The sequence below is a fragment of the Camelus ferus genome, chromosome 24 (assembly GCF_009834535.1).
Source record: "Camelus ferus isolate YT-003-E chromosome 24, BCGSAC_Cfer_1.0, whole genome shotgun sequence".
In the NCBI taxonomy this organism is placed as follows: Eukaryota; Metazoa; Chordata; class Mammalia; order Artiodactyla; family Camelidae; genus Camelus; species Camelus ferus.
Genome location: NC_045719.1, coordinates 18,242,465 through 18,267,938, shown reverse-complemented (window position 1 = coordinate 18,267,938; position 25,474 = coordinate 18,242,465). Strand labels below are relative to the sequence as shown.

Genomic DNA, 25,474 nt, shown 5'->3' with positions numbered 1-25,474 from the left:
TGGGCTTCAGGTTCTCCACCTGCACAGCGGAAATAATAAAACACCCACTATGCCTGCAAAGGGCTTATTTCAGTGCTGGGGTCGTGGTAGGTACATGATGAATGAGAGCCCTGCTGACTGTCGTTACTGCTGCTGTTATAATCACCTCCTGGAGGGAGTCAGAGCTGTGACCTCCCTCAGGCAGGGGCACCACAGGGCCCTGGTCGGGGGGGGGGGGGACACCTGGTCTGCCCAGTGCTGTCCAGGGGCAGCAGAGGTTCTGTGATGTGGGAGTTGGGTCCACTGGCCTTTGTCTTGAGGACACTGGGATGACCTTGGGGTGGGTGGCCTGGGAATCCGGCTGGCCCACAGAAGAACCCCTGGGTGCTGTGAATTAGAGCTAGTCTGAGCCAAGCGAGGACGTGGTGGACAGTGTGGATGGACACAGGTGAGGAGGAGCCTGGACCCAGGGTCTGAGTCCCAGGCTAAGCTTCCAGTGGGCAGAGGTAAGGGGCCGGGCTTGGGCCTTGAGGGAAGTGGGGAGCATGTGGTCAGGGGAGAACAGGTAGGAGGGAGGGGTGTGTGTGTGTGTCTGCTGCTACTCCTCGTATGACGAGCTCTGTCACACACCTTGCCTGTGCACACGCTGCCCCCTGACCTGGGATGTCTGCCCTGCACCTCTTCTACCTAGCAAACTCTGCATGCAAATTCTCTAGGGCCCAGATCAAGGCTTTTAGACCCCTTTCCAACCTCTCTGCCCACAGAGCTCATCACTGTAGGCTTGTGTGGGCTGCCCATTCATCTCCAGGGGACACTCTTCCTTCTTTTTGAGGATACCTGGAGTTCAGTGTCTTTCAGATATCTAGGCCATGATCTCACAAGAGGAGGAACAGCAGTGCAAATGCCCTGGGGCAGAGTGTGCATGGAGTGCTCCTGAGACTTCATGAGACCTACGTGTCTGAGCAGAGGGATGGGAGGATGAGAAAGTCAGAGTGTGGGGTGCTCCTCATAGGTCACTAGGAGACTTGGGCTCGTTCTCAGTGAGGTGGGAGATAAATGTGATAAATGAGAACCATTCTGTCTTGGACTTTAACTGACTCCTCTGGCTGCTGTGTGGAGAGCAGACAGCAGGGGCCTGGGTGGATGTCCGGAGACAGTGAGGAGGCGACTCTCATGGCCGAGGCCGCATCCCAAAGCATTTGGAAGGCAGAGCTGGCTGAAGGAATGCGAGTGGGGGAGACTGGATGTACTCTCCCGTCTCCGGCCGCCTCCCACCCCAACATCAAACAGAGACTGTCTGGAGGGAACTTGGCAGATCAAGGCCCGCCCTGCCTCCCCAGGGGCCAAAGCGGTTGAGGGTCCTCATTTGCATCCCCAGTGGAGCAGGAGCCCCTGCGCACCGCCCCGTCCCCAGCAGCCTTTGATCGGGTTTGATGTCTCCTTCAGCCTTCTTCCCAGGCAGGAAGGCTTTAATCCTCGGTGCGGCTCCCACCCAGCTGCGCCCCTGGCTCTCGCTCTGGCACAGCCTGTGTTGTGGGGGCGAAGGGGGAGGCCACTACTCACTGGTTCAGTGCACGTTGAGGACTCTCCTAGGTTTGGCCCCGTGACCTGGCAAAGGGACCGGCTCTCAGGGGGGCAGATGACCGGGTCACACGGCTGCAGAGAGACCCAAATCCAGGCCTTTAACCCTGGTGTGGATGGTGATGTGGGAAACTCTTGCACCAGCAAGAGAGCAGGCAGCTGTGGGTTCCCAGGCATGAGAAGAGCGGGTGCAGAGCCCCCAGGCCTGTCTGCTGCTCCCCTATTTAAAAGACAGATCTGAGACTGTGTGCTGTCCACCTCAGGGCTGGCCAGGAGGCGCAGAGGAGGCCTCCGGACTTGGGCAGAGGGAGGGGGTAGTTGTAACAATTTTCAAAATAGCACAGATTTCAATTCAGATGATCAGTTTGACACCTACTTGTCCCTTAGGAGCCAGAGTGCTTGACAGGCCTGGACAGGGAGAATTCGTGGAACTGGCACAAAGCAAGGCTCAGTGTAACTTCGGGGGAAATGTCTCTTCCTGTGGATCAATCCAGGTGGGCCACCTGGAGGATGCAGATGCTGGGGGACATCTCAGAGGACCCCCAAATACCTGCCGTATGGTCGGGGGTCGGAGGGAGGAAAAAGGAAGCCGGGCTTCTCAGGCTGGCCTGGGACAGGCCTGTTCAGTGTTCCTGGGGGTCCTCTCTGTACCCCTGGGATGGGCTGCGCATCCCCACCCTGCCAGCTGCCACCCCTGCGGGTGAGCGGTCGTCGTGGCCTAACCGGCGCAGGAAATGCATTTACTGAGCATTTACTCTGCGCCTGGCCCTGTGCTAAAACCTCAGCCACCTCAACTAATGTCATCCCCCAATGGCCCTATGAGGCGGGTGTGATTACTATTCCCCTTTGACAGTTGAGGAAATGGAGGCTCAGGGAGGGTCTATGACTTGTGGAAGGTGGCACAGTCAACCAGGATTGAAAACCAGCCTCAGTTACTCTCGGAAAGATGCCCCTGCCACCCCCCCGCCACGTCTCCTGTCCAGTCTGTGTGCCTCATGTTCCCTTCAATTCAAGGTCCACCCTGATCTGCGGGAGAAGTTGGGGAGAAGGAACAGGTCTTTCCCCTTCAGACTCACTGCCTGTGAGCCCTCAGGGATGAGGTCATTCCCCAGGAGAGCAGTTGGTCCTGAGATCCAGAGGGTGCTTTGGGAAGTGCCCTGGTCCCATGGTCAACAAACAGCCTAAGAGATACCTGAGGGCCCGACATGGCCTTTGCCTGCAGCTGAGGGGCAGGTGCAGGGATCCGGGGGCTCTGGGCTCTGGTCCCATCCTGCCCACCCCCAGGGCCAGCATCTCAAGAGCAGGGCAGAGTCCTCCACTTCAGTCACTATGAAGGTCTGGAATTTCTCCCCACTCCCCAACCTGCTTAGCTTGGGCCTCCCTATGGAGAGTGTCTCTTGCGTCTGGCCCGACATCCCCCAGCCCTCATGTCTCCTAGCAGCCCCTCTGCCCACCCCGCCAGCCACAGACCTCAAAGCCATTTACTCTCCACCTGGCCCCTGGCCCCCCGGCTTCCCCCCAGCTCAGGTCCCCCCACAAACCCTCCCTCGGCAGCTGGAGGGAAGAGAATAGTAAAAGTCTATTGCGGCCATAAAAGGCATTAACCATCTGAACACTCGTCCACGGTGCCCCAGCAGCCGTCTATCCTTAAGCAGGAAATATTGTTTAATGCTGATGGTAATGAGTGAATCAAATTTTGAAAATTAAACCGGAATTTAAGCATTAGCGCCAGGGTGCTGGCAAGTCGAGTGAGCGGCTGCCACTCGCCTCCTCCTCCCTCCGGGGCCCACTCACCCTGCACAGCCAGCATGATGCTTCCTCACATCTGGGGGCCCTAAGGCACCACCCTGAAACATCCCCTACCCTGAAATGTCCTCAACTTGCCATCGGTGTCTTGCTTCTCTGTTCTCTGGGCTCTCCTTTTAAAATACAAATCTTTCCAGCCAGAGCCCCATCCTGTCTGGACATTCTGAGTGAATGAGAGGAGCCTGTCTCCCTCCTGGATGGGAGGAGCTGGATGAAGAATGAGATTCTGGCAACCAGACTCCCCTGCATTTTCATAAGCACTTAAGGTGCTTTTTTATAGGCTGGGAAACTGAAACTCAGAATTAGATTGAGGTTCTGGGAGAATGAAGATTCCTGAGGCCAGAGAACTGGGAGACGCGTGTGCTGGTGGGGAGGAGGGCAGGCAAGAGGCAGATGGAGAAAAGTCAAACTCTCTCCTGGACCCTCTTCTTGGGAGCCTGCCCCAGGCAGGGACCACTTGGGAGCAGGTCAAAAGAACAGACAAAGGGAGCCCTTCCACATCTCAGCCTTTGCTCCAATTCTGTTGCGGGCCTAGAGCCTCCAGCCCCCTCCCCTGGACATCATAACTCCAACCCACTTCCTCCTGGAAGGCTTCAGGGTGTTGCTACTGGCTCCTTCCCCAAATGACCCCTTCTGACCTGCAGTCCAGTGCCATTGCTTCACTATCCTCTCCCACGGGGGCTCCATGGCAGAGGCTCTGGGACCAAAGACTGGATTCTCCAGGGATCTGAGAGCCATGCACCCCACACAAATACCCATTGAAAGAGGAAACACAGAAGGGCCCTGAACACTTGTCTCAGACTCTGTTCAGCCAAGTCTGAGGCACACAGTAAGTGCTCAGTAAATGTTTGCTGGAGGTGTGACCAGAGGGTGGACTCAGGTGGGCTGCCAGGGACTCTGGTCCAGTCCCTCCTGAGCTGGCTGTAAATACCTTCCCCTGACAGAACTGGGTACTTTTCCCATCCATCATTTTATTGGCTTCCCCTCCCACCAGAAGGAGGGGTGGGCTAGACTCCGCCCACTCCCCTGGAGTGAGAGCAGCTGAGTTGCCCTCTCTGGGTTCAGGGACGGCTGGGACGAGTCCCTCCCTTCTGTGGCTCAGCCTTTCCGGGGTATCTGCCCCCCAGACCTGCAGGTGCTCCCTCACCCCTGCAGACACGGGCACTCATAGCTTAAAAGAGCAGGAAGGCAGAAGCAAGGGGTTAGGATAAGGAAGTCAACAGACTCCACGAACCTAGGTTTAGTCCAGGCCCCATATGTGAGTCCCGGGGTTCCCTCTCTGCCCTGACCTCATCTAAAAAAGGTGGGAGCCTTGGTATTTTCCAAGGTCCTGCCCAGTTCTGCCACTCTGCGGCCTTGTTCCCCTTGGGGAGGGCACACCACTTCTGGGGGCCACCGCGTGGCAGGCCTGCTGGCCTTTGTCTTGTTTGGGAACTTGTTTATTGTGGACGACCTGTGTTCCTATCCGGAAGTCAGCTCCAGTGAGCAAACACACCTTTTTTACTGCAGTAGAAACAGTGTTTGGAACAGTGTCTCGCACAGAGAAGGTGCTCAGCAAACAGTTGTTGAATGACTGTAGGAGCACGCACTTCTCTGAGGGAGAGCGCTCCTGCGCTGTCTCAGCGACCTCCCACTCAGGGGGATCTTCAGCCCGTCCCCACCTGGCTCTGAGGTCTTTCCTAGCTTCACCTCCCATCATGGTGGCCTGCATGGCCCAGTTCCAGCAGCACCTGCTTGAACATGTCCTCAGAGGAGCAGTGACACCCTCACTCCCCCAAAACAGGCTCAGGCTGAGGCTCATGGGGGAGAATGAGCACCACCATCACCCAGGGACCCTGCACCACTCAGGCCACGAGTTGTGATCAAGGACTGCTCTCCTGTCCCAGGAAACAGAGGTCTGTGTCCATGGTGGAGGGAATGGGAACTGGCTGGGGAAACAAAGTCATTCTGAGACTCTGGCTGGGTTGGCATAAGAGCCAAGACAGTAGCCAAATAGTGTCACTGGTCATCTGACACAGCTCGGAGACAGTGCCTCGGGAAAGTGGCCAGAGAGAGAGGAGGGCACCGGGGGCTGGGGCCACAGGGAGAGGTGGCTCATTTCAGCCGGTCAGCCACAGTCCGAGTCTGGTCCAACCTGTTCCTTCGAGGCTCCTCCCCTAGATGTGGATCCGCTGATCTCTCCTCCTGTATGACCTCTGTCTCCAAGTCAGAGCAGGACAAACCAAGGAGCAGGGAGATGGTGCTCCAACTCCTCTTCCTCCTGGAGACGGAGCCCTCAGCTCATGGTCATCACCATTGTTATTACTGCTGGTCAGGCTCTGTCCCTGCAGCATCTCTTGGAAGCCTAGCGCCCACCACATGAGGAGGGCCTGGTTATTCCCATTTTAGAGACCAAAAACCCGAGGAGGTGAGCAGTTACGCAGCTGGAAGGCAGCCAGGTAGGGGTGTGAGCCCAGTGGGCTTGGGCCACAGAGGGAGACCCACCCTCAGATCCAGGTCTGAAAGGCAGGCCTTAGAGCCACTCCCCCAGGACCAAAGCCAACTGGAAATGAAGAGAGTGCAAACTGGACCAGCAGGAGGATCCTAGAAACAAACTCACTTTTGCGTTGGATAGGGTCAACCCAAGACCATGTGGACGAAGTGAGTCTGGAGCCAGGTTTCTTTGGTTTCTGGCAGCCTTCCAGAAAAGTAAGGCTAGTTGTAGTTTCCCTGGGGAAACCTGGACAGACAGGAAGATGGGGAGCCTGGCCCCCTACACGTTGGGAAAGTCTTCAAGCAGGAAGGGCTCAGGCCTAGAACTGAGGGCCGTTTCAGGCAGAGGAAGAAGGATTTAGAAGAACAAAACATAGAAAACAAAACAAAACAAAACAATCTTGGTAAAAGAGAAGTGGTTGGATAGAAAGGCACGTGTGGACGAATTTTAACGCAGTCAGAAAGCTGTCATAACGACACTGATGGAACACGTTCAGACGTCAGGAGGGAAGGTGTGGAGCTGCTGTCCCAGCATTGAAATCAGGGTCCGGAGGAGGACGGGCCTCCTCTTCCCCTCCTACTTCCTTCCTGGGAGGAGACGTTAGAGCAGGAGGGTCAGGGATTTGCAAGGGTCAGGTTTTCACTACTTTGTCTTCCTGGAAATCCCATTTAATCGGAGCCTTTAAAAGGTGCTGGGGGTAGGGGAAGCCGATCCCGGGGGGCAGAGTTTCAAGGGTTCCACTGAAGACTTGAAAACCCAGTTCACTTCATGCAAAACGTTGTTTGTGCTTCTGGGAGTTAAACATAAGCCCTGGCCCCTCTCTCTTCTGTCTCTGCCCTCTCTTTCTGCTCTTTGTTTCTAATTCTTTTTCCTCTGTCTCTGTCATTTTCCCTCACTTTCTGCCCTGAACTCCATCTCCTCCTGTCCCAACTCAGCGCCACCCCTTCCACTCCCTCTCTCTTCCTTCCTCTTGGTCTCCCAGTCTCTGCTTCCCCCATGTCAGAGCTTGGCATTGGCAAGCCCTGGAGACGGGGCGGGATGCGTCCTGCCCTGTGGGGGCAGGAGCAGCCAGGCAGAGCACCCAGGCTGGGGCAGGCGGTGGGGCGGAGCTCTGGGCCCTGAGCTTCGGCTGAAGCCCATCAGTGGTGGAGGTCCAGGCCGGTGTGCCCTGACCCAGCACTGATTGCAGGAACCAGCAATGGTACCCTTCGGACCTGGAAGGAGCACCTCATCCCTGACAGCTTGCTGAGTGCTTTAGACTGGGGGTACCAGGAGAGCGGAGATCAGGCCTTCTTGAAGAGGAGGACTCTGGGGTGGTTTGTGAAGGAGAGCAGGGACCTGGAGGTCTCCTTAGCTTTGTTCCAGACCCTGAGCTCTACGGGAACTCCTCTGGCAGTGTGGGCAACAGAGGCGCTCTGGGGCGGGAGGTACCAACCACACTGAGTCCAGAGCAACACGATCCTGGAGGGCCCTTGTTTTCCATGGAAACCACGAACACGTGGACTTTTGCAGTTTTGGGGGGTGTGCATTTCTGCAGCCTTTGCTGTGTGTGTCAGTCATTGAATGTCAACAAACATCTAGTTGATATCAGCCACCACGGGGACCCTGTTCCAGCAACCATGGCTGCAGAACACTTTAGCCCCATACAGAGTGCTGTAAAACAGCCATTTATTATGCTCGTGGATTCTGTGGGTCAGGAGTTCAGACTGGGCACTGCTTGGAAGGCCTGTCTCTGCTCCAGGACGTCTGGGCCTCAGCTGGAACACTCCCAGGCTGGGGGCTGGAATCAACTGAAGACTCATCCACCCTATGTCTGGTAGTTGATGCTGGCTGTCAGCTGGAGGCCCGGGTTCCTTTCCGTGTGGACTCCTGGTGTGGGCTAGTTGGGAGTTCTTCACAGCACGGTGGCTGGCTTCCACAGAGCGAGCATCCCCCAAAGAGAGCCGAGAGTGGAAGCCGGTCCTTTTTATGACCAAGCCTTGGAAGGCAGCTAGTGTCACTTCTGTCATTCTTTAGTGGTTAGAGCAGCCACAGGCCCACCCAGATTCAGGGGGAGGGAACATAGACGCCACCTCCCTGGGAAGAGTGAAAGTCACATTGCAGTAAGAGCAGGTGAGATGGGAAATCTTTTTTACAGTCACAGGCTACTGCAGATCCCTGTCACCCTAAGCACACAGTTGAGTGCTGTCAATAAACACAAGTGTTGGGGGAGGCTGCTGGCAGAGCCCGGTCTTCAGGAACAGGCTCTCCAAAGTGCCCAGGGCTGAGTTTTGCAGCATGTATAGGAAGGGGTAAGAGGAGGGGGCACCAGATGGAGGTAAAAACGTGTGAGACAGAAAGGATGTGTGCCCCTGAGAATGGCATTGGTCATTAACTCATTCATTCTACAGCTCAGTCCTGAGGGCCTACTGTGTGCCTGCTACTGCTGCTCCAACAGAGGTCTGGTCTCCTCTCTCAGGGAGCATACATGGAGGGGTAGGGAGCTAGACAGAAACCCAATACACAGGCAAAGCAGTAAATAATCATCCTTTGTATTTTGGGCCACGGGAGGGGCTGGGACAGAGAATAAAGTGGAAGGAGGAGCTTTGATGAGGAAGCAATAGGTAAACAGATCTAGCATTAGAAGATTCAATCTTGTGATGCAGAAGACACTCCAGGAAGCGAGAACAGCATATACAAAGGCCCTGTGGCGAACTTGCCAGTTGTAAATTCATTTTGGTATCTACAGGAGAAGGTGGCTGAAGAAAATTGTGTGTGTCTAAGAGGAGGGAGGAAGGGATCGCAGGGCTGCCCAAAGAACCCAGGTGCTCTAGGTGAGCCGCAGGACCTGTGGCCCTTGCCCCACTATGTTTCAAAACAGAGAAACAGCCTTCCTACTGCAATACTCAATAATTTAGTTTGCGTCCTGAATTAAAGCAGTTTCCCTGAGAAAAAAAAAAAGAAAAAAAAAGGTGTGAGGTCTGCCCTCTAGGCAGGAAAGGGCAGAGTCGCTGCAATCCTTCCCTCCCGCCCCTCCCCCCTCACCGCGCCGACCCTCTCCGCCCTTCCCCTACCCCCCGCTTAGACCCAAGCCCTCCTCCCTCACCTACCCCGCTGGCTTTGCCCTCCCTCCCTCCTCAGCCCCCTCCCCCCGCCGTTCCTTCCCCTTTAGCGATTCCCCACCCGCCCCCATCCCTGCTACCCCTTCCCCTCAGGCTATGAGCCCCCTTCCCGCCCCAGCTCCTACCCTCCCACGCTGTTACCCTTTTCTCTGGCCGTGCCCTTCTTCCCCGGGCCCGCCCCCGCGCCCCGGGTCCCTGGCCCGGGTAAGCATCTCCTAATTTTGTTCCAGAAGATAGAAAACTCTTTGTGGGCATGCTCAACAAGCAGCAGTCTGAGGACGATGTGCGCCGCCTCTTTGAGGCCTTCGGGAACATCGAGGAGTGCACTATCCTGCGCGGGCCGGATGGCAACAGCAAGGGTGCGTGGGGGCGGGGCGACTGGGTGGGCGGGGCGCGGCCGCGGGTCTGGAGCCGCCTGGAGCCGGTCCCGTCGGGCGAGCCAGGGGAGGCTGCTCGGAAGGGGTGGGGCGGTAGGGCCTGGGGGTCAGGAAAGACCGCGATCCAAGTCCAGACCGGGACGCGGAGACTTAAGGATGCTCTGAAGTCTCTGGCCGGTCCAGGTCTTTCTCTGTCTCTGTGTGGCTCTGTCTCCGTGTTTGTCGGTGTCTCTCTCACTGTCTGTGTGTCTGGTTCTCCTCTCTTCTGGGAGTCGCCCTTTCCCCTCGGCCCCTCCCGTGCCCCGCCTTTCAGTCCTCTCGCATCTCTGGCCTTCCTCTGGGCCCTCCCGCCGTGGCTCAGCCTCTCCCGTCCCCCCAGGGTGCGCCTTTGTGAAGTACTCCTCCCACGCCGAGGCTCAAGCCGCCATCAACGCTCTGCACGGCAGCCAGACAATGCCGGTGAGTGCGGCCGCCCCGGGGTAGGGGCAAGGACGGGGGCAATGAGGGACCGAGACACGCCGCCACCCAGCGCATCTGTAGGGCCCCGCCCACCGCATCTGTAGGGCGCGCGCGGGGCGCTGAGACTCTAGACCCCTGGGCGAGGACTGGTGCTCATCACGGTCCTCCACCCACCCCGTTCCCCATAGCACCCAGTGGATGGGACCCCGTGGGCCTAGGCTAGGGAGTAGAGGAGGTTTGGGCTGGTGGGCCTCACGCACAGTCCCCGCTGCAGGGAGCTTCATCCAGTCTGGTGGTCAAGTTCGCCGACACTGACAAGGAGCGCACAATGCGGCGAATGCAGCAGATGGCTGGCCAGATGGGCATGTTCAACCCCATGGCCATCCCGTTTGGAGCCTACGGCGCCTACGCACAGGCAGTAAGTGGGGGCGCAGCGGGGCGGGGTGGAGGAGGCGGCGGTTCTCCACAAATCCTAGGAAGCACGGATGGGAAGGAGGGGAGAGGTTCAGGTATTCTGTTGGCACCATCCCACCCCTACCACCACTCATGGAAGGGTGTCCTCAGCTTTCTGATTACTCCTGGCAGGGGTCCTTGGAGGTGCCACAAAGCCCTCCTCACCCACACTTCCCCTATAGTCCCCCTCAGGGCCCTGGCCCACCAACTTCTTTCTTCCACATTGAGGCTGTCTCTGACAGCATCTCCCCTCAGCACTCACATGGGTGGCACTGAGGTAGGCCAGGGTTCTAGTTCAAAAAATGCAGGCTCATCTCACTTTTTCAGCAGTGTCCCAGCTTGGCCAGTTTCAACAGTCACCCCAGTTCCCATTCACCTCTGTGAGAACACTGCAGGTAGCTGAGGTTTTTTATTCATGCTTCTCCTGTAGCTTTTACCCAGCAGACTCCAAGTTAGGGACAGAAATCTCCGACAACTTAGTTCTACAGAGGCTCCTCCAGCATGTCTCTAGAGCTTTGGATATCATATCTCCATGAACTTCAGGCCTTTTGCAGGGCTGACCAGCACCCGTGGAGCCAGTCCCCCTCCTCCTCCCCTACAACTAATACTTTTGAATGCAGTTTCCTCTTGGGCGTTGGTCTCTAATAGCCACTGAGGACTAGGGCAGATATGGGGAGGATGTCAGGGCTCTCTGGGGGTGGAATGGGGAGATGTGTCTGAGCTCCCAGGGGACTCAGGGCCTGGGAGGCTGGTCTCGGAGCTGAACCCCTTGGTGGGGAGGGCTGCCCCCCTGGAAGCGCATGGTATTTTTTCCACTCCCTCTGCCCCAGCTGATGCAGCAGCAAGCGGCACTGATGGCATCGGTCGCGCAGGGCGGCTACCTGAACCCCATGGCTGCCTTTGCCGCCGCCCAGATGCAGCAGATGGCTGCCCTCAACATGAACGGCCTGGCGGCCGCACCCATGACCCCAACCTCAGGTGAGTGGACAGGTACCAACACAGGGCCTGGCCCAGCTGGAAGGCAGCTGGACCCTGATTGCTACCTTTTGTTTGGCCAGTGGCGGCCACCAATGGACCCTCCTGTGTTAAGAGCACCTGATGTCTGGACCCAGTGCAGACCTTACCCTCTGGAAATCTGTCTCAAAAAATGTCCTAATCCCTGAGGGCCCAAGGGAAGATGGAATGTGGGCCCCAAGCAGTCCCTGGTGTGGTATCAGGGTGGTGAGAATTTCACTCAAGTTGTTTAGCTGTGTCAGATGTCAGGGGGCAATTCATGCTGGTCTCTAACACAGATATCAGGAAAGGAACTGACAGGAAAACATCTCCCTTTGAGGGCTGAGGCAGGGAGAGCCCTGCCCTTTCTGCGGCCCTGTTTGGTCCCTTGCCCAAGGAGAGAGGGAACCCCATTTTTTCATTTCCATTTAACCCAACTTATATTTACTATCTTTTTCCAAGACAACTACACAAGCAAGGAAGAACCCCAAGAGTTATTAAAGGACAGAGGGGTTAGAAACAGCCCCACTTACAAAGCATGTTTTTAATTGGATCTTGGCTATTGTCCAGTTCTGTGATTCCCAACCAGGGCAACCCCAACCCCAAATATCTAGCAATGTCCTGAGACATTTTTGGTTGTCACAACTGAAGGAGGGTGAATGCTCCTGTAATCTGGTAGATAGAGACCAGGGATGCTGCTGCGATGCACAGGACAGCTCCCCATAAGGAAATACGTGGCCATAAATGTCAATAGTTTAAAGTTAAGAATGCCTGACTAGCCCCAGGGGCTGGCCCAACACCCCAGCTGTTGTTCACCAAGCTTCCATGGCTCTCTGCAGCCAGGCCATAGCAGCAGCCTTCCTGACATCCAGGAGCTATTCATTTCCCAGCTAAAAGCTATAGAAGATTGTGCATGTTTAGCCCCAACTTCAGCACTACCCCACAACTCTAATCCCCAACCTAGGGACATTCCTGATGGCCTCAGGTCCTCATCCAAAGAGAGACCCTGCTTCCTACATGAAAAGGAAGGGTCTTTCCAGCCTCTGGGGCCTCAGTACAGTCACTGTGCCATCCACACCTTGGTTTCCATCTACCTGGTGTAGGAAAGGCACAGTGTATTGTCATCTGACCCCAGCTTTACCCTTGCCACAATGAGCATCACCACTGCCTTAACTGGAGGAGGCCAGGGTGTCTACTTTGTGTATGAATAGGACTGAGTCTGGACTCTGCAAAGGGCTCTCTTCCTCAGTGCAAGGGAACACCAGAATTAAGACCTCCTCCACCTGAGTATCGAGATTCTTTCATGAGGAGGCAGATCAACCTCTCAGTGATCCATCCAGCGAAGATAGCAGGGAGCAGAGCCACAGCTTAGAAACAATGACCAGTCCATCCTGACTTAGCTGGGGTGAACAAGAGCCACTGAAAAAGACTAAAGGAAGACCAACTGTGGTCAAAGTCAAGGGCACTTAAAGGTCTGTATGCTACAGGTCCAAGGTCGAGCAGTCAGTGGTCAGGGAAGTCTTATAGGGTAGGTGGAATTTGGACTCTGCCTTCAAGTGTAGATACAGTTGGGATGAATAGGCTCATTACATCCAGGGAGATAACTCAAGCCATGATTCACAGATAGGATTGAATTGATGTGTGAGGTCCAAGTCTATCCCCAGGCCCTTGGAGCCAGCAGGGTGGAGCTCCAGGTATTTGCCTTCATCACCTGTGTTCTGCTTGCTTCCCCCTTCTTCCACCCCTCTTCACCTCTGGAACCAGGTGGCAGCACCCCTCCGGGCATCACTGCACCAGCCGTGCCTAGCATCCCATCCCCCATTGGGGTGAACGGCTTCACTGGCCTCCCCCCGCAGGCTAATGGACAACCTGCTGCAGAAGCTGTGTTTGCCAATGGCATCCACCCCTACCCAGGTAAGTACATCTGGTAGCCCTTCCTTCCCCATGCAGCACACTCCTCATCCATTCTGTCCCTGTCCTTGCTGTTATAACTGAATGCGTGGCTCCTGCCCTCTGTCTTTTCCCTGGTGGAACCCCAAATGTGATCAGGGAGAGCCAGCCTCCTGCCCTCCTTCAGGGTGCTCCTGGTGGGAGAGAAGACAAATCCTTGGGTGTTTGTCAGTCTGATGGGTGAGAACCCCATTCCCGGGGCTCCCTCAGAGAAGAAAAGAGAATAGATGAGTCATCCAACCAAGTAGAGAGAGGCTAGTAACTGCAAATTAATTAAGAGTGAATTTGACCCCAAAGAAATGAGGGGATAGAAGCTAAAAGAATAATCAAATTTAAGTAGGAAAAGACTCTATTGGGAAGCAAGTGAAGGTATATTGATTGGCAATCTGGCTAGTGCATACCTGTTCAGTCCCCTGGTGCACACAAAACCATGGTCAGCACTTTGGACAGAGGACCAGAACCTCGGATAACTTCCGGGTCCTGCTTTCATGAATTCTGGCACACAAGAAGATCCAGGAGGCCTGTTCCTGATGAACTTTGTTCCTCTAAAACTTAGCAGTTCTCGCATGGTAAAAATGTCCAGTTGACTTGAAACAGCTCCTCTCTCTGGTCTTGAGGATAAACTGGCATTGGAGCAGGGAAGCTGGGCCAGTCAGGAACACAATAGACATCAACAGAATAATAAAGCCATAAGGCAGAGCAGAGTATGGTCAAGAGTGAGTGTCCTCTGATGCTAAAGGATTCAAAGGAAGGGAGAGTTCTGTAGGCTGAAGCCCAGCAGAGCTTCCCGAAGAGCCGCACAGGTCAACCTTTAACAGCTGGGTAGGAATTGGAGACTTCTGGATGAACAAGGAGCACACTGCTGTGGAGGGGCTGTCCTGGAGGCCCAGAAGCAGGAGGGGCTTGCCTGGCAGGGACAGGGGTTGGTAAGGAGGTTGGCTCAACAGGGCAGAGGAGGTCAGCTTTGGGGGCAAACTCATGCTTCCCACTCTGGTTGCCTGTCAGAATCTACTGTGTGGTTGTAAAATCACAGAAACCCAGGGATTCTGATTTCAGTATCTGGAGTGAGGCCCAGACATCCAGAGAGTATAAAAGTTCTGCCAGCACCAGAGTTCAGTGTCACTGTGCTGGAGAGAAATAGAGGAGAATTTCCTGACTTTGAACTTGAAGTTGTTCTTGACCCCTTCCCGGTGCTTTTCCGACGACTCAGCCCTCAGTGCACAGAGAAGAGGCTAGAGAAGCCTAGGGAGTGGAGTGACAGGGCCTGGAGGATCTGGAGTGTTGTTTAAGGGTGAAGACTCCAGGCTGGCAAGGGAGGCAGGGGAGGGGCTTGGCAAGCAGGAGGTGGGAGACACCCCACCCATCTCAGGTTCCTGGGCTCCTCCTCCATCAGAGCTGGGAGATACAGTTCCCAGCACATCTGGGTGGTTTCATTACCTCCCCCCACCCCGCCCACAAGCCCATCTGGATCTCTGGATTTTGACAAACCTGCTCCTTCCCCACCCCCAGCAGCATCTGTGAGCTCTTTCCCTCATGGAATTTGGAAATGTTTCTCTCCCCCATTTGTAACAATCTGCCACATCCCATAAACAATCCCCTGCCAGAGCAGGAGGGAGGGATGGAGGGAAGGAAAGGAGAAGAGCAGTACATTAAAAAAATTAATTTACCATCTTTAAATGCAGAGTTTGGAGCTGCTCTAATGAGCGAGATCCTTCAAAGTGTTCGTTCTGTGGCAGTTACTAATGAGGTCATTAAGCAGAGAGAAGTAGAGAGGGGTCTCAGAAATGCTTTTCTCCACTTCCGAGCCCCACGTAGCATCTCTGCTGTCCCCTCTTGCTCGTCGAGATCATGCTGGAAGCACACAGTGTGGCCTTTACTGCCACACGACACCCGAAGGGGTGGCTGTCACAAATGATAAGGGCTGTTCATTCATTCCTTATGTTGTGGGATTTGCTGAGCACTTGTTATGACCTGTGCTGGGGGAGCTGCCATCTACCTTGTGCAGTTTATATTTCGCACAGGGCACCAAACTATGCCCAGAGAAGAGACATCTTTCTCTAATTGGCATAAAGGCTGTATGTGGTTGAGCAGCTGGCATGGCCAAGAAGACAAGCAAGAAGTGGCTCTCCCTCCAGAGAGCTCAGGCTGGGGGAAGAGTCAGGCCAGGGAGCAGGACACCACCCTGCCAAGTGCCACCACCATGTCACCACTGGGAGCTCCAGTGTCCACCGCAAGGGAAATAGATGGATAGGTTTTGTCCTGGACAACCCCAGGCGGGATGGAGCCCGCACCCTCACCCATCTTCAGCTCCCCCTCCTCCTGGGCTCAGTTCCCCTGCTGCCAACCGCATTGTCTCTAAGGACCTCTGCCCCAGCACGTGCCCTGGCTCCCCTGGGACCTGGGTGCTATTGCTCTAGTGTCATGTTACTGAGAGTTTCAGGGATGAGCGCTTGGGAGGGATGTTTGGAAATTCTCTCTGGTCTACAGGCCTCAAAGCCTGGCATGGCCAGTTAGCTTGGCTGGCCCGGGTCACCGGGCAGATAAGCCCAGATGGTTTTTTTGCTGCTTCCCTGTGCTCTCCATCTTGCCCCAAATATACTGAGGCTGAATCTGTCCCCATCCACCTCCCTGGGCCCCCAAGGCCAACCTACTCCCACTTCAGTCATCACTGGCCTTGGTCACCAAAGGCAGTGTCCTCCACTGGTCCATGCTCCATCGAGGCTTTTACTCACTGCTTCTGCAGACACGGCACAGACAAGAGACGTGAACCAAGCCTCTTCCCCAGTCTGGGTCTCCTGGGTTGCTTGCCAAAGTCTCAGCCGCAGGTCCTCTTGCGCTGGGCAGCAGACATCCCAGTCCGAGGTCGGGTGGAAGAAGGTCTTTGGACTTCTGGTTCTTTGGTGTCCATAGGCACCGTGAGGTGGACCTCACTTGTGTGGTCAGTGCTGCTGTGGGCATCTCAGCTGTGCCCAGGAATGGAAGACCTCCATGCCTTGTGCAAAGTCCCTAAGAATTTGGGAGGAGGTGCCTCTACTTGAACAGGGGTGGGTGGCCCAGGGGACTTGGTGGCAGGGTAAGGCATCTCATGCCCTTTCTTTCACCCAGCTGGGCTCTGCTGGGGAGGAGTGAGGAGGAGACCACCCTCCTGATAGCCCCTAGCCCCCTTGTCTGCTTTCCCACAGCCCTTCTCCAGGGCCAGGGCTCTCATGTGTCTCCCCACCAAGCTCTCATGGTTGAGCCCTCCTCTGGCATCTCCTTCCCAGCCTTCTTCATGAACCATCCATCTCACCACACCCCCAAGCCAGCTGTAGCCTGCATCCCCCAGCCCAGGGTGGTCAACCTTCCACCCTACTAAGGGCCCCGGGATGGGGAAGAGGGAAGCCCCCCGCGCAGGGTTCCTGCCTCGGATGCCCCGCTGCAGGACGGAGACCACAGTGGCCGGGAAGCATGCAGCTACAGCAGAATCGCTGTGGGCACGGTGGGGGAGGGGCTGGTTTGGGAGAGCAATGCTGACCTCTGCCCCCTTGGCTCCCCCTGCAGCGCAGAGCCCCACCGCCGCGGACCCCCTGCAGCAGGCCTACGCTGGAGTGCAGCAGTATGCAGGTCGTTAGTATCCGCGCGTCCCCACCGGCGTCCCCCGGCTGCGTGCGCCTCCCCACGCCTGGGCGCTGGTGCCCCCTCCGCACCCAGGCCTGCGCCCAGCCCTGTGAGGGAGGGGGGAGCAGGGAGGGACTGCCAGGGAGCTGGAGTAGTCCGAGGAAGGGTTTTACTGAGAGGCCACCACCCCCGCCATGCCAGGCTGCCTCCCTCTCTCTGGCGCCCCCTGGCGATCAGGCGGAACTCAGCCATCATGGCAGTGGTGGATGGTCAGAACTTTGGATGAGCTGGTGAGCCAGGCTAAACTTTAACCTTGCTGTAAAGTGACTCATGCTTAAGGCGAGGTTTCCTTCCCCTGTGGTGCTGCCACAGCTGGTTCGTCCAGGATTCCCAAGCCTTCCAGCAGCACTGGGGTGAGGCCGGAGCTGGGGTGCTGCCCTCGCAGTCCACAGCCACTGGTCCAGGAAGCACAGATGCTGGGTTTGAGGCAAGGGAAGCAGTTTCCATCCCCGTTCCCCCTGGACATACACAGGCATCGGGGCTGGGGCCCGGACAAGGTTGACAGGGAACCAGGGACGACAGGCAGCCAGAGGTAGAAAAAAAAGAAAAGCAAGAAGAGACAGCCCTGAGCAAGCAGATGGCCTGGGATCACTGAATGGGAAGGTGATGAGCTGCTGTAGGAAGTCCAAGGCCAGCTGTCGGCCAGGCTCCTCTTCCTCCCCTGGGCTGGGCAACACCTGTGCACACGTGCGCGCGTGCGCGTGCGCGCACACACACACACACACACACACACACACACACACACCCCACAGTCATCCCCGTTCAACCAATGTCCTGCTGTCTGGCCAGGTCAGGGTCCTTCCTCACTGTGTTTAGAAGAGCCAGCAATGTCTCCCCTGAGGGTGATGGGGCTGCTTGGCACCATAGGGACCCAGATGAAGCTGACCTCTCACATCTGGGGAAGCTCTCTGCCTCACCTGCTGAGCTCCCTTGAGCCCCTCTGGGAGCCAGGCCAGGCAGAGGAGGGGGCTCACCATTCCTGTCCCACCTCTGGCCCTTTCCCATTAAATATACAAAGCATCAGATTTGTTCAACCCAGTCCTCAGCCCCTGGGGACCCCCCACTGGCAGGATCCAAAGGCCAAGCCCCCACCTCGGATGGCCCCCCACCTCCCACACAGGCGCCCTCTGAGCAGGGGTGATGGCGTGGGTGCCAGAGTCCACCATGGCTCAGAGAAGGGGAATACCTTGGGGGTTCCAGGTGGTGTGGGACCATCGTGTCCAGGGCATTCTGATGCTTTTAATTATCCGTTCTTGTGGATTATCCGCACATGTGGATTGTCCATTGTTGCAGATTAAACTCGCCTCCCCCATGCACACACCAGCACGCACACACACACACACACACACACACACACACACCCCTCCTTCTAATTTTCCGTGTGCTGCTCGTCCCTCGTGACTGCTGAAAACTGGCTCTATCTTAAGAGACTGAGCTGAAATGCATTTTTTGGCTGGTCTGCTTTTACTACTCAACACTGAAATTTCTCTCTTTCTTCCTGCCTCTCACCCTGTCTCTCTCCATGTCACTGTCACCATCTCTCGCTCTCGTCTCTTCTCTCTGGCCCTCCAGCAGCCGCCTATCCTGCTGCCTATGGTCAGATAAGCCAGGCCTTTCCTCAGCCACCTCCAATGATCCCCCAGCAACAGAGAGAAGGTGAGTCTGTAAGCCGGGCTCCCAGGCCCCTCCCCGTTCTCTCCCCAGAGAAGCTGCTCACCTGGGCCTTTGGCTGGGGGGTTCTGTTCGCAAGGTGACCACGTCTATGCGTGGTGTTGAGAGTGAGGGGAGGCTGCAGGATTGTGAGAGGCCGCGCTCTGCAATCCAAGTGCAGAGGTGCGCTGTCATGGGCGGCTCTGCAGACTAGGGTGGAGGGAGGTCAGGAAGGTGGGGCCCCAGAGGAGGTCCGAGAATCTATCCTCCCGCAACGGGCAGCATTTGTCCGATGGAAAGGAAGAGGAGAAATGGGATGCTCGTGGCTGGGGTGGTGGGTGGGAGAAGGGAGACCAGTTCATCATGGACAGAAGTTCTTCCCTCTGGTGAGTGGAGGAGTCAGCTGGAGCTCCCAGGGAAGGACTCTAATGCTGGTGAGGGGATGGGAGTGCCCCAGGCTAGGCCTAGAGTAAAAAGGGGACCTGGAAAGCCACGTCCAGAGGCCCCAGTGTAACAGGGCGGGCCAGCAAGGGAGGATGGACCATCCTAAAGGTGCTGAGAGTCCTCCTACCCCAGAGCCCGGAGCCCTGCAGGAGCCGGGTAAACAAGCCCACACTCGGGGATGCAGAGATGCTCGCAAAGCTCTGTTTGATAGGGTCCTGTGCTCCCCACCCCCATGAAAAGGGTCATCCTGCCCGTGAGGCCCCCACACCTGTCCTGGTAGCCCACGTGGCCTGGGGGTTCCAGTGGTCTCTAGGTGGCTGGCTCTAAGCCCCTGCAGTAGACCAGTCCCCGAGCTGTGGGATGTAGGCTAGTCCTGGAAAGGACCCCGGGGGTCTGCTGGTCCAAACCCCTGCAGTCAGACAGGCCCCAAACAGGCCCCAGAGCCTGGACAGCTGAGAGCCTGGTCTTTGAAGCAAAGCCCCCTGGGTCTGACTCCCAGCCTGGCCTCTCCTCTCTCAGCCTTGGTGTCCTCACCTGGGAAATAGGACAGTGATGATCAGTCCCCAGAGCGTATGAGGGTCAAACTAGCTCAGGTCTGTCTTCCCAACTGCACCAAGCACCTACGGACTTCTCACTGCGCGCGGCCCTCCCCTCCCCACTTTTTCTCCCCGTCCGAAGGTGGACTAAGGCTCACCTTCGTTCACGGGCACTGGGCAGCTCCTGAGACCCATGTCATCACGTCCCTGGGCCCATGAGGACCAAATTACAGGAATCCAGAGGGGTGCACATCGGGGCCCCCTGCTTGTTCCTGCAGTCACACCCTGCAGCAGCTCCGGGTCACACCTGGGGCCATTGGTGAAGTGGGGGTGGGGGATGGTCTGTCAGCCCTGCCTCCACCAGAGGGCCGCCTCCCTGGGCTGTGGCCCTGGAGCCTGATCTGCCCTGCCCTCCTCCCCCCAGTCCATGCCTTCCAGCACAAGAGGTGGGGTCCAGGAGTCCCAGTGTTGCCCATCTCAGGCCCAGGATGGATAGTTGTCCCCATGGGCCCTCACTGCTTTTGTCACCCCACTGGCTTCAGGCCCCCCCCACCTCATAGTCAGAGCCCTGCATCACTCTGGCCCATGGACTTAGGGGTCTCTAAACCCTGCTACACACACACACACACACACACACACACACACACACCCCTGCAGGTCAGTGCTGCTCTGACCAACATACGTGACAGCCCCTACCACTGGCCTTAAACCCAGTCTCTCCATCTGCTCCCTGCCCCTCCCCCACGTCACACTTCATACCAGCTCACGTGTCTAGCTCTGAACTCTTTCAAATACCTTCTCTCCATCTCTGAGCAGCTTCAGTTCCCCCTCCCCCTTGCCCTGCTCCCTAGAGCAGACTGACTGGCCAGTCCCCCTACTCCAGCCTCCTCTCCGGCAGGGGGATCGCCCACCCTTGCCCCCATTCTCCCTGACTGCGCTACCCCGGGAGAGCAGGGCATGGGGAGGGGTGAGATGTGAACCCAGATACCTGTAGAAGCCTGCTGCTTACAAGGGTGAGCTCAAGGCAGTGGGAGTGGGGTCTTCAGGGAAGGCTTTGGGGTCCTGAAGGATGAGGTCTTCAGTGCGCAGAGATGGGGAAGTGGGTATTGGAGGCGGGGAGAACAGCAGGAACAAAGGGAGGGGTGCTGCCCAGTATGAGGTGAGCCTGGAAATGGGGGGAGATGGGCAGAGGGTGGGTTGAAGCCAGACCAAAGCTGTGTCCAGGGTTGCAGGAGGCTGTGTTCCTCCAGCCATGCCAGTGGTTGGCCCCCTTCCACCATGGTCATCTCCCCTCGTGTCATGCCATTGAAATACCAGGACCCTATGGTTGCTGGGCAGGACCTTCCCTCCAGCTCTTTTGTCTTTGAGCTGAGCCTGATAACAGTTGCATGTAGCCCCCGAGGCTGTCTGCCCACAGACGAGCCCACATTACTGTGTCCAGGGCTGCAGTGTGATCCAGGGCAGTCACTTCCTGTCTCTGGAGCTCCGTTTCACCACTTCTCAGAAGGCTGGGTTGGACCAGATTGATATCCGAAGTCCTGCGGTTGTGCCATCTGGATGCTCTATAATCTGTGAATTAGGGAGTGCGCTGAGGGCTCCGGGTTAGCTGGAACAGGACAGTGTGTAGACTCGCTGTTGAGGGGGAGGGGCAGGGGAGTAGATTGGGGCCGGGAGAGCCACCCCTGTGGGGCTCTGCCACACGCCCTGCTGGTGGGACTGAGCCCAGTGGCTCTGTCCTTGAAGACTCCTTGTCTCTGTAAGAACAGAAATAAGGTCCACACAAAGCAGCATGCAGAACCTGAACTTGTAGGGAGGGTCCCACGTTCAAGGCGAGTGTCAGCATGGGCTGGAGGGCTCCGGGAAGCCTGGAAGAAAAGAGTAAGGATGGGAGGAGGTGGGAAAGCATGTGTTGGGGAAGGGGAGTAGGAGGATGGGGGAAAGGCAAATGCCCTACTCCTAGAGAGCGCCCCCTTCTGGCTGGAGAGAAAACCTCCCAGTCATACAGGAGAAAGAACGTCAGACTGCAGTGTGGGCTGTGGACTCAGGGAGCCCCGGAAGGGAGGGGATGTGGGGAGGAGCCAGGTGGGGGTCCTGGAGGAGGTGCAGCTTAGATTAGGCCTTCAAACTGGTTCCTGTCCCAAGGGGACACGTCTAGTTGGGGACCGCCAAAGGACACGTTCAATGTATGAGTCAGTGAGAACATGCCATGGTTGGAGGGGATGGGTGAGGGGAGGGCCACCGGAGCATGGGGAATCCAGCAGCGGGACCCCTGGAAGTGGGTGAGGGAGCATGCTTGCGCCGGTTCTGAAAGCGCCGTCCGCTGGCAGAGCCAGCAGTCCAGGGAGGGGAGGCCGGAGGGCGGGGATGGGCTGGTGGTGCAGGGCAGGGACCAGGACCAGGACCGAGGACTGGCTTTGGTGGTTAGAGGACTCCTAGAGATCAGCTGTGACCCTCAAGGGGGTGGAGATAGATGGAGGGAGGAAGTTAGGAGAGCTTGGAGGTGAGAGGAGAGGAAAAAAAGGACAGGGAGACTCCGGAGCTGGTGCTTTGCTCCAGAACTGGGTTATCTGGCAGTCTCGCGCATCGCAGAGAGCCAGGATCTGGCTGTGAAAGCCACACATCAGCCCACGTCAGTGCCTGACAGCCTTTACTTTTAAGCTCCTGCTTAGTTTCCACCAGCCTCTGATCAGAACTTCAGTTCTTATCCAGCTCTTAGCAAGTGCAGCTCTTTTCTCCACATGTCCTCCATGGGTTGGAAACAAACATTGAAATGACCCCACTTTAAAAGGCTAAGTTATATATGGCATAGTCTATTTTAGATGACAAGAAAAAGACGAGTTCCCTTTCAAAGCATTAAAACTGAATGTTTTGGTCATTTGAAAAGAAAAATGTAAATCTTTAGCTGTCTGGAAATTTCAGAAATCCAAACACCTCACCAGTGTTCAGGGTTTGTGGGGCACTGAGATTTATGATAGATACAGGGAGAGGAGGGCACAGACTACGGAGGCAGATGGCCTGGGTCTGGGTTCATATCCTGGCTCCATCGCCACTAGCTGTGTGACTTGGCACGTGGCTTAACCTCTCTGGGCCTCAGTGTTCTCATCTGTGAAGTGGGGGTGACAACAGTACTTGCCTCAGGGCCGCTGTAAGGATTAAGAGCCTTAACATACATGTCAAATGTGTGGAACAGCCTGACATGCAGTTCATGCTACAGAAGTGGCTGGACTGTTACTGTTGTAATGAAATGGGGAGCCCTTCATACGATGAGACTTGTGGGTGCCCTGGCCCATGGGTATCCCATCATGGAGCCTTGCTGGGAAGCCCTTTCTGCTCACCTAGCTTGCTGGAGGAGGCGGTATAAATTTTGATTTTTGCTCTCAAGATCAGGGCTGAGTTTAAGGTTCAGGGCGAGGGAGGAGGGGAGGGCCATTGGGGACCAGGTAGGAAGGGAGGAGGATGGGGATTCCAGGCCCCAGTGGCCTGCCTGTGGGAGGTAAGGTGAGTCTTCCAGGGGCATGGCTGCCCCAGGGCAGCTCCCTCCATCCTCCCCTGAGTCTGGACTGGGCAGGTCTCCCTCCCCCTGCCTCCTCTCAGCATCTCACCTCCATGACTGATCAGATCTTGGCATGTTCACCCCATTCACTGGTTGACTCTACCCCTGGAGCCCTCAAGTTGCCAGGCACCCTGTTAAATGGATCCGTTTTGCAGAAAGGGCCACTGAGGTGCAGAGAGGTTCAGTGACTTGCCCAAGGGCAGAGCAGAGACCAGAGCTCATATCTGGGGCGCAGCAACCCCCCCTTTTCCGTGGCCACCTTTGGATCTTGGATGAGACTCCCCCTCCTAACCTTGCCCCCACCCCTCCCTGCTGCTGCTGCCTAACTCGCTCACCTCTCCTCTGTCTCTCTCTTCCCCCCACCCCGCCATCCCTCCTCCCCCGCCCCCCCCCCCACCGCAGGGCCCGAGGGCTGTAACCTGTTCATCTACCATCTGCCCCAGGAGTTTGGGGACGCTGAGCTGATGCAGATGTTCCTCCCTTTCGGTAATGTCATCTCCTCGAAAGTGTTTGTGGATCGGGCGACTAACCAAAGTAAATGCTTTGGTGGGTAAAGATAACAAACCAACTAGCTTCACCTAGGACAGGGCGGTGCTCGCACCAATTTATCGGTGTCCAACTGCTTTTAACCTGCTCCTTCACATCGCTCCCTACCCTCAAGTGCTCCCTGTGGCCCAGCCTCTAGCCTCCATCTCTCACCCCTCTTCTCTCTTCTGTTCTTTCAGCTTCTCGGCTTTCCCTGCCCACTCCCACCCATTCCCCCAGCTCCCCTGTCCCAGTCCAAGAGATAGTCTTCCCTCCCAGCCCCAAAGCTCAATTCTAACCAGCTGAGAAGGGGAAGGGATCCACCCAGGGCAGGGATGGATGGGTAGGGAGCAGAGCCTGGCCATATCCATTCTCCCAGTACCACTCTGGTCTCAAGGTCAGGGTGGCCCCGAGGTAAAAGCTGAGCATGACCCTTGGGGTGGGGTGTCTGCCCAGCTGAGGCCCCTATGCCTGCCCCTTGGCCTCCTCTGTCTACCTCCCTTTTCTGCCCCGCCCCCCTTCTCTGTCTACCCTGCTCTTTGCTCCCCTCTTGCCATCCAACGAACCCTCCTACCCCGGCCCACCCCTTCAGGCCACCAGAGCCGAACTGTTGAGGAGTCAGGAAGAGGAAACTGGTCCCTGCCCTCAGGAAGCCTCAGGTCTGAGCATAGATGAAAATCCCGTCTATTCACCAGCAGTGAAATCTGCGAGGCACCAAGTAATGGAGGAATGAGAAAGGCAGGTGGATATAAATAGACAAAGGAAGGGGAGGGAATTCCAGGTAGGAGCAAAGAATGGATGAGGGCATGTGGGCTGGGATGCAAAGAGTCCAAGGTCAGTGGATGAGGAAGCAGGAGGCTTTGGGGAGAAAAGAGGATTTGGCGAAGACGAGCTGTGAGGGTGGGTCTGTGCTGGGGAGGGTTTCCACCATTCAGGTGAGGATGCTTCATGTGGTGTGGTAGGCAGTGTAAGATGGTGGGAGTGACCGGATGAAGGTACTTTGGGGAAATTCTCCTGATGGCAGGTGTTAGGAGAGAGACAGAGGACTCAAGAGGACCTAGGAGTATGGTTGTCAGAGAAACCATGGGATGCACAGGATGCCCGGTGAAATTGAAATTTCCAATAAGCAATGGATACATTTTTAGTGTGAGTATGTCCCAAATACTAGTGTAATGTGTCCCATGCAGTATTGAGGATATACTTATACTAAAAAATGCAGTTATTGTTTATCTGAAATTCCAATGTAACTGGGCATCTTGAGTTTTGATTTGCTTCAGACTTCCTGGAATCCCACCTTATCCTCACACCTCTCCCCTCCACTCGTCCTCAGCCCCTCTCCCATCTCCTCTTCTGTCTCTATGAGAGCTTCTTTCTGGGGCCAGACCCACTTGTGAGTCCCCCAGGATTGAGGAGGCCAGTCCCCAGAGAGTCCTACATGGAACCAGAGACAAGTCTGCCAGAAGCTCTGTATCTCCAGGTTGCCTCCCAGGTACCGGGGCTGGGAGAACAGAGTAGGATCCTGCTTCGGCCAGAGAACCCAGCTCACCCCTTGGGGAGTAGGTACAAGAGTGTAGAAGCACCATGAAGCTCATGTTAAGGAGACTCCAGTTTGGAAACCAGCTTTCCAGGGCTGTAAAGGGCTTCAGGGTGTAAAGCATGTTCCCCAAGGCAGTCAAGATCTTTGCACACTATCCCTTCCCCTCTGGCCGCTGCCACAGTGGTACTTCAGTGGCATAGAGTTGCCCTAGTGGCTCATTTCTCTGGGGGACGGGAAAACAAGGCAAAAGGCAAAGACTGGGTTGCACCCTTCCACTGTTTGACCAGTGTTTCTTCTGACGAATTACAGTTAGGTATGTAGAGCAACAAACTGGAGATCAGCTGCTTTTGCTTTTTAAGTAAGCCTCGGATGTTGCATAAGCCAGAGGAGAACTGCGAAG

At 56.2% G+C, this 25,474-nt stretch overlaps 1 protein-coding gene across 50 annotated transcripts in view; it reads left to right on the top strand.

Annotated features, from left to right (window-relative positions):
• CELF4 (CUGBP Elav-like family member 4) overlaps positions 1-25,474 on the top strand; it is a 288,167-nt gene that overhangs the window by 250,137 nt on the left and 12,556 nt on the right. For 7 of the 50 annotated variants that reach the window (XM_032467321.1, XM_032467285.1, XM_032467281.1 and 4 more), the window contains exons 4-11: positions 9,171-9,299; positions 9,697-9,776; positions 10,051-10,194; positions 11,060-11,207; positions 12,987-13,136; positions 16,713-16,778; positions 18,402-18,485; positions 23,415-23,498. In XM_032467321.1, coding sequence (XP_032323212.1) covers positions 9,171-9,299; positions 9,697-9,776; positions 10,051-10,194; positions 11,060-11,207; positions 12,987-13,136; positions 16,713-16,778; positions 18,402-18,485; positions 23,415-23,498 — 885 coding nt within the window. Of the gene's footprint in view, positions 1-9,170; positions 9,300-9,696; positions 9,777-10,050; positions 10,195-11,059; positions 11,208-12,986; positions 13,137-16,712; positions 16,779-18,401; positions 18,486-23,414; positions 23,559-25,474 lie in introns of all 50 variants that reach the window. The other 43 variants (XM_032467298.1, XM_032467286.1, XM_032467282.1 and 40 more) reach the window with 19 other exon arrangements.